Here is a 9,013-nt window from a genome sequence, read left to right as displayed (position 1 = left end):
TAGCACCACTGAGTCCTCTCTTATGCCCCGTACACACGGTCGGACTTTGTTCGGACATTCCGACAACAAAATCCTAGGATGTTGGCTCAAACTTGTCTTGCATACACACGGTCACACAAAGTTGTCGGAAAATCCGATCGTTCTATACGCGGTGACGTAAAACACGTACGTCGGGACTATAAACGGGGCAGTGGCCAATAGCTTTCATCTCTTTATTTATTCTGAGCATGCGTGGCACTTTGTCCGTCGGATTTGTGTACACACGATAGGAATTTCCGACAACGGATTTTGTTGTCGGAAAATTTTATCTCCTGCTCTCCAACTTTGTGTGTCGGAAAATCCGATGGAAAATGTCCGATGGAGCCCACACACGGTCGGAATTTCCGACAACATGCTCCGATCGGACATTTTCCATCGGAAAATCCGACCGTGTGTACGGGGCATTAGGTGTCCATTTATGGAGCTGTGAACAGCGGTGACCACGAGGATCGCCACTGATCACAGTCCATAAGCCCTTTATGAAACAGAGATAATCAGGGGAGGACATGTTTGAACATGTTCTCCCGCCAGTGATCTCCGCACACTGAGAATCCTCATTGACTGACAGAGAAACAACCAGTTTATGAAGCCCTCCCCGATTCACCAGCTCAGAGGTGGAGAATCAGGGAGTGAACAGAGAATCCCGGGGGGATATGAGGGGGAAGAAGGAATATTATTAACTTCCTTCTACCTCGATCAGACCCCTCAAGACAGTAACCATACCCCCCTGTCATATTTATGTGTATGTGTATATATATATATATGTATATGCCACCAAGCTCTGCTGATACCCAACTCAGTAGTAACCCCCAGCTCTGCTGATCCTCTGCTCATTGGTAACCCCAAGCTCTGCCAATTTCACACTCAGTAGTAACTCCCAGCTCTACCGATCTCCCTCTCAGTAGTAACCCCCAGCTCTGCTGATCCCTCGCTCAGTAGTAACCCCCAGCTCTGCTGATCCTCTGCTCATTAGTAACCACAAGCTCTGCCAATTTCACACTCAGTAGTAACTCCCAGCTCTACCGATCTCCCTCTCAGTAGTAACCCCCAGCTCTGCCAATCCCCCACTCAGTAGTAACCCCAAACACTGCTGATCTCCCACTCAGTAGTAACCTCCAGCTCTTCTGATCCCCTACACAGTAGTAACCCCCGGTTCTGCCAATCCCCCCACTCAGTAGTAACCCCAAGCTCCGCCAATCCCCCATTCAGTAGTCCCCCCAACTCTGCTCCCCCCACACTCAGTAGTAACCCCCAGCTCTGCCGATCCCCCACTCAGTAGTAACTCCCCGCTCTGCCAATCACCCACTCAGTAGTAACCCCAAGCACTGCCGATCCCCTACTCAGTAGCAATCCCAGTTCTGCCAATCCCCCCCACTCAGTAGTAACCCCAAGCTTTGTGGATGTCCACTCAGTAGTAATCCCCAGCTCTGCTGATCCACCGCACAGCAGTACTCCCAGCTACACTGACCCCCCACTCAGTAGTACCCCGAGCTCTGCCGATCCTCCACTCAGTAGTAACCCCCAGCTCTGCTGACCCTCTGGCTTGCTGATCCTCCTCTCTCTCCAGTTCCCACTCACCTTCCACTATATTGTTCCCACACTGCTCACCAAGTGTGACATCTGAGTCAGTGGATGCAATAATAACCCCAAGCAGTTTCTCCTTCCCTGATCCCCCAGCTTTGCTGATCCTCTGCCCTTCAGTCCTATCTCTCCAGTCCCCACTCACCTACTGCTAAAGCGTTCCCATGTTGTGCACTGTGTGTTGTTTGCTAGTTGCTCCGCTCCAGTCTGGACCCCGCTCAGCTTCCTGCTCCATGCTGCACACCAGATGTGTCGTGATCTGCAGCAGACACTTCCAGAATTTATACACCGGAAGTGACTACTGAGGATGTCTTTATGGTTCACTTGTTGGTTTTCCAGTGCATCCTGGGATATCTCATACCTGCAATACCTCCAAAACAAGGCAAAGCTAAAGCTGAATAAAATCCCCTCAAATGCTTCAGGTGCAGTTAGCGAGCGTTGTCATAGACTTCTATGGAGGCTTCGGAGACACTTTGAAGCACCAAGAAAGCGACATGGGGAATCATTGTTGGAGCGAAGCAAACACGTGTAACCAGGACAGTAAGGTCACCATTTTATTTAGTAACAGGAGCTTTAAAAAAGTCTGTCCAGTGACACATTTTGAAGTGTAAATAAGCCCTCAAGGTTATCCCTCTCTGTCCATTATTTCAGACATAGTAGCCTGACATGAGCACCAAAGAGCCACATGCTGCCCCTAAAAATTAGAACAAAAGTTCAACACCAGACATCATATCATAGTATGGTGGTCTGGTTTGTCTTTAAAAACCTGGAAATTTACCTTATAAATTTCTCGAAGAGTATGGCGCAATCAGCCGGCTCCTGCAGGGTCACCACGCTCTTGTTGGCTAAAAGTCCCTCAAAGACATCACTCTGCAGGTTGAGGAGCAGCTGGTGGGCTTGTATGACTTTCACCTCATCGGAGCTGGTGGTACGGATGCGGAGGGTGGTGTCGGTGGAGTTCCCATACTGCAGCAGTTCTTGCAGGCGTTGGATGAGCATGGAGGAGTGATTGAGGAGGGTGGTGGAGATGTCACTGCCCGCATCGGACTTGTGAGCTGCAGAAGGAAGAAAATATCAGTTATTTGTCAGTTTAAGTATTTTCACCAAAAGAAGGTAGTCACCAATGATGGGGCACTATTCCTTCCACTGACACCAATGATGGGGCACTATTCTTCCCACTGACACCAATGATGGGGCACTATTCTTCCCACTGACACCAATGATGGGGCACTATTCTTCCCACTGACACCAATAATGGGTCACCATTCCTCCCACTGACACCAATAATGGGGCTCTATTCCCCCACTGACACTAATGATGGGGCACTATTCCTTCCACTAATACCAATGATGGGGCACTATTCCTCCCACTGATACCAATGATGGGGCACTATTCTTCCCACTGATACCAATGATGGGGTGGCACTATTCCTCCCACTGATACCGATGATGGGGCACTATTCCTCCCACTGATACCAGTGATGGGGCACTATTCTTCCCAGTGACACCAATTATGGGGCACTAGCCCTTTCACTGACAATGATCGGGCACTATTTTTTCCACTGACACCAATGATGGGGCACTATTCCTCTCACTGATATCAATGATGGGGCACTATTCCTCCCACTGAGACAAATGACGGAACACTATTCCTCCCACTGATACCAATTATTGGGCACTATTCCTTTCACGGACACCAATAATGAGGGGGGCACTATCCTCCCACTGATAGCAAAGATGGGACACTATTCCTCCCACTGATACCAATAATGGGGCACTATTCCTCACACTGGCACCAATGATGGGGCACTATTCCTCACACTGGCACCAATGATGGGGCACTATTCCTTTCACTGACACCAATGATGATACACTATTCTTCCCACTGACACCAGTGATGGGGCACTATTTCCCCCACTGACACCAATGATGGGGCACTATTTCCCCCACTGACACCAATGATGGGGCACTATTCCTCCCACTGACACCAATGATGGGACACTATTCCTCCCACTGACACCAATGATGGGGCACTATTCCACTGATACCAATGATGGGGCACTATTCCTGCCACTGACACCAATGATGGGGCACTATTCCCCCCCACTGACACCAATGATGGGGCACTATTTCTCTCACTGACACCAATGATGGGGCACTATTCCTGCCACTGACACCAATGATGGGGCACTTTTTTGGGGGGCCACATTCATAGCTATACAAACCTGACCGGGGTGCCAGCCCTGCCCCACTTCATCTAATTTTTTTTTTTAAATGAGCTTTAGATACACTTTAATTATTTTTATTTTTTCTTTGGTTTGTTTATACAGGATTCCCCCTCCGGGGAGATGGCGGCTCCTCTCTCAGTATGTTTCCAGGACACGGACTGTTTAGTGTTATTTTGATGCACGGACAATACGCCGGCCACACAAATCTCTTCAACATCGTCTCTTTTAGAATCTCATTTGCGTCTTGTCAGTGACAACATGAAAAAGGCTTCACAGCCCAGTACCCGATGGCATTCAATGACGGCCTCTCAGCGAAGATGGGACCCCCCCACCCCGGCCCCCCTCCTGCGTTGTTCCGCTCGCTTAAAGTCTGCCTTTAGAAGTCAACTGGAAAACCTCACAAAGGCCCATTGAAGGTCTCATCCCGGGGAGGCAGCGCAAACAAAATCCAAAGAGATGCACTGGAACCCTTTCCAGATCCTTTCAAAACTCTTTGAAACTGTTGGCAATACAACACAATGAGCTGATTGGCTTATCTCATCCCAGAGAGACTCAGGCAGAAAGATGTAAAAAGAATACAAAAATAAAAACTATAGTGTGCTTCTGCTAGAATTAGATCCCCTTCATTTAGCTTGCTAAAGGACTGTCTATCAACAACTGCCATTATTTTTTGTAATTAAAATTTGTGTAAAACTGCATGCTGAGATATACAGAACACCACTAGGGGGTGCAATTATATTGCTTCACTTTATTCTGGAAGAAGAAGAAAGAAGGAAAAGGTAAGGAGGAAGAAGAAAGAAGAAATGAGGAAGGAGAGAGAAGAAAGAAGGAAGAAGAAAGAAGGAAGGAAGGAGGAAGGAGGAAGAAGGAAGGAGGGGGAAGAAAGAAGGAAGAAGAAAGGAGTAGAAAGAAGGGAGGAGGAAAAAGAAATAAGAAAAGAGGGAGAGGAAATCAGAAAGAAACAAGGAAGGAGGAAGAAGTAAAAAGAAGGAAGGAGGAAAAAGAAGAAGGAAGGAGGTAGAAGAAGGAGGAAGAAGAAAGAAGGCAGGAGGAGAAAGAAGGAGGAAGGAGAAAGAAGAAAGGAGGAAAAAGAAATAAGAAGAAATAAGAGGCAGAGGAGATTGGAAAGATGTTAGAAGGAAGAAGAAAGAAGGAAGGAGGAAGAAGAAAGAAAGAAAGAAGAAAGAAGGAAGGAGTAAGGAGGAAGCAGAAAGAAGAAATTAGGAAGGAGAAAGAAGAAAGAAGGAAGAACAAAGAATGAGAGAAGGAGGAAGAAGAAAGAAGGAAGGAGGAGGAAGAAAGAAGGAAGAAAAAGGGAGAAAGAACAAAGAAGAAGGGAGGAGGAAGAAGAAATAAGTAAAGAGGAAAGAAGGAAGAAGAAACAATGAAGGAGGAAAAAGGAAGGAGGAAGAAGAAAAAAAAAGGAAGGAGGAAAACAAAGAAGGAAGGAGGCAGAAGGAGGAAGAAGGAAGGAGGAAGAAGAAAGGAGGAAAAAAAAAAAAGAAGGAAGGAGGAAGAAGGAAGGAGGAAGAAGAAAGGAGGAAGAAGAAAGGAGGAAGAAAAAAGAAATAAGGAAAGAAGGAAAAAGAAATAAGGAAGGAGGAAGAAGAAAAAAAGGAAGAAGGAAGAAGGAAGGAAGGAAGGAGGAAGAAGAAAGGATGAAGAACAAAGAAGAAAGGAGGAAGAAGAAAGAAGGAAGGAGAAAGAAGGAAGGAGGAAGAGGAAATAAGAAAAGAGACAGAGGAGATCGGAAAGAAGGAAAAAGGAAAAATAAAGAAGGAAGGAGGAAGAAGGAAGGAGGAAGAAGGAAGGAGGAAGAAGAAAAAAAAAGAAGGAGGAAGAAGAAAGAAGGAAGGAGGAAGAAGAAAGAAGGAAGGAGGAAGAAGAAAGAAGGAAGGAGGAAGAAGAAGGAAGAAGAAGGAAGAAGAAAGAAGGAAGGAGGAAGAAGAAGGAAGAAGAAAGGAGAAAGGATGAAGAAAAAAGGAAAAAGAAAGAAGGAAGGAGGAAGAAGGAAGGAGAAAAAAGGAAGTAGGGTAAAGAACACTTTGCACTTCTGCTGCTGGATCATATGTTATAAAGACATATTGTGATGGCATACCAAACAAATAGGGCAACAGAATTTTATTACAAGTGCAATTTTATTTTTTTAATATTTGCACTTTTCATGCAGTTTTAAAACTAGAAACTTTATTAGGACGACTCACATGCGCTTGTGAAAACAAGGTGCTTTCTTGTTCAATTAATTGTTAGAAATCACAACACAATTCCATAAAGCTGCTGTGCCATTTTTCTTAATCCCTCTTGTTAATATATTGCGCAAAATTCATGAAGGTTTTGTGACACTTTTACACAGTTACATAGAAAATCTGGTTGAAAAAAAGACACAGGTTCATCCACTTCAACCAACAGAGAAAAAAAAAATTATATATATATATATATATATATATATATATATATATATATATATATATATATATATATATATATATATATATATATATATATATATATACCATATCCTATTTCTGTGGTTGATATAGAGCTTCCAGAGGCTTTGATTCAGCCAGCGACTCGTGCACCAAATTCCGGTCGTTCTAAAATGCACCACTTTCACATTGTGGTTCAATGAATGCGCCAAATCTATAATAAAATACTGACACTTCATATCTTAGCAAAGTGGAGTTATTTTAGTCTAACTCTCTTTTGGCGTACAGAGAGAGACCCCGGATGCAGACAGATTTTGAAAAAGCGCCTCGGACGTGTTCTAAAAGTGGCGCAGTGAGCACCAAATTCAAGTCCAAGTTCTAGACGGGTAAAATATTTTTGTGCACGCTGTACCACTTTTAGAACGCTTGAGAGACACTTTCGCAAAATCTGTCTGTCTATGATTTACAGGGACTGTATATAGTCACATACTGTATAGTAGCAATCCATTGATAAATTGTTGTGTGATTATTACAGGTTAATCACTCCAACATGCTACACTCCATTCTTCTCTCACCTTTATCAGCGGTTGATTTAATGGCAGGATAGAGCTACCAAAAGTCGCCCGTCTGTGTCCAACCACACATGCTGTTTACACGTTGTAAAACCAGTTATTACATTTTGCTACTTTATACTCTATATTCCAAACAAAATTGAATATACTTTATGTTGGGATCATATTTAAAAGTTGCAAAAATTCTAATAATTTTTAGGTCAGGTTGTACAATGTGTTCTATAACTGAACTGTTTTTTTTTTCTGCTAGAAGGGCAGTAAAAAAAAAAATTAGAAAAAAATACTGGAAATTTTTTGCATCTCTTTTTATTTGTGGGCATTGCAATTTTAAATAAAAAAATGATTTTTTTTTAAAAAAAGTAAAAAAAACCCCCAAAAGAAACAGAAAGTACACATAATGCTTATATATAAACATAATGTAGACTATCAAACACATATATCAATTGCATCAAATATCCACAAAAGATAATTGATACAGTATATATGTATTTGATATCATTTTTCATATGAGATGAGCACTAGGATTGAATATCGGGTAGCGCTCTTTACACACATGTTTCAGGATTTAAAGGCACAACACCTTTAAGAGCAGCAACCCCATTTGCACTATATATTTTGTTTAATAAATTACACAATTTTGATTCATCACTCATCCTAAACACGGGAATATATATGTTGGTGCAACAATACAAGCACATGTGTATATATATATATATATATATATATATATATATATATATATATATATTTATATATATATATATATATCAATTTGTATAATGCACATATAGCATTGCACCTCAAGGGAAAAGAAATTGAGAAAAAAATGACTGGAAAACATCTTATCTTCTATTTTTTGTGGGCATTGCAATTTGAAATAAAATAAAAGAAGAAAAAATAAAAAAGTAAAAAAACAAAACAAATGAAAAAACAGAAAATGTACATATAGCATAGCACCTCAAGGGAAAAGAAATCGAGAAACAAAATGATTGGAAAAGATTTTAATGCATTGCAATGTCAAAGGAAAAAAAGAAAAGAAAAAAAAATTAAAAGTTCAAAAAACCCCCAGAAAATGCACATATAGCATCTCATAGAGAAAAAAAAAGAAAAAAAGAAAATGCACGTAATAAATATATATATATATATAGAATCATATAGAATCATAGAATCTTGTGATCTCTTGCACTGTTCTAATGTCTTCCCTAATTCTATATTTTTATAAAAATAATAATATTACAAATAATAATAAATTATAATAAACACTCAGAAAACATTGCTATGCCTTGTAGTGTTTTTTTTTTCTTCCTCTGAATATAGGATATGGATGGGTATAGTAGATATAGGAGGAAATCTGCGCTAAACCCCAACAATATATAAATACAATTGATACATGTATTTCAAATGAATATTAAAAAGGGTGCAGCATCTAAAAAAAAAAAATCAGAATATCCAGTTCATGAAAATGTACAAAAAGAAAAAATGTGCAACCAAAAAATGTGAACAAAAATGTGATAAAAGGGGGATTGAGTAGTGTATGTGAAAAAAAACTAAAAAAATTATTATTTTTGCAAAATAATAATTCTTGTGTTTTTTTCACATACACTATACACACATTTTTGGTTGTGCATTTTTTCTTTTTGTACATATGGGTGGGTATAGGATTCTGTATATGGAGGTTTTCTATTTTTTTTTTTTTTTCTATAAACACATTTTTATTTTAATACATTTAATACATTTTTATTAGTAGAATTAGATTAATTTGTGGCTTTTTTTTTCACCCTAACTATGTAATAGAGTGACGGGCAATCTGCAGATTATACAGTGCGTTCAGCATGTAGCACCACCACACTTGCAGGGTGCAAGCAATGAGCGACCCGTGCCAACCAATCAGAAGTTATCTTCTGACAGTTTTAAACTGAGAAGATTGGTTGCTACAGACTACTGCAGTTAGAGGCAATATCAATCCCCCACCCTTGCACAAGTTCAGTCCACTTACCTGCTTGCACAGTGATGATCACAATGGTGAGTAAGGCCAGGCATTGCCTTCCCCAGCCAGGGTGTGGTCGGTGAGGTCGGTGAGGTTGGTGAGGTCGGTGGGTCCTCTCCATCTTGCAGGGTGCACACTGCACATTTTCTGGTGGGGAGGCTCAGGCTCCTCTCTTTATATT

The 9,013-nt window shown here is 41.3% G+C and overlaps 1 protein-coding gene across 1 annotated transcript in view; it reads right to left on the bottom strand.

Annotated features, from left to right (window-relative positions):
* Positions 1-9,013, bottom strand: part of BTBD17 (BTB domain containing 17) — a 22,040-nt gene extending 13,027 nt beyond the window's left edge. The window contains exons 1-2 of the mRNA XM_073606883.1: positions 8,842-9,013; positions 2,399-2,675 (exon numbers count right to left, since the gene is read on the bottom strand). Coding sequence (XP_073462984.1) covers positions 2,399-2,675; positions 8,842-8,953 — 389 coding nt within the window. The 5' untranslated portion in view covers positions 8,954-9,013. The remainder of the gene's footprint in view (positions 1-2,398; positions 2,676-8,841) is intronic.

Source organism: Aquarana catesbeiana, linkage group LG12 (genome assembly GCF_042186555.1).
Source record: "Aquarana catesbeiana isolate 2022-GZ linkage group LG12, ASM4218655v1, whole genome shotgun sequence".
Lineage (NCBI taxonomy): Eukaryota > Metazoa > Chordata > Amphibia > Anura > Ranidae > Aquarana > Aquarana catesbeiana.
The sequence above is the reverse complement of the archived record's forward strand: the minus strand, read 5'-3'. Positions and strand labels throughout refer to the sequence as shown.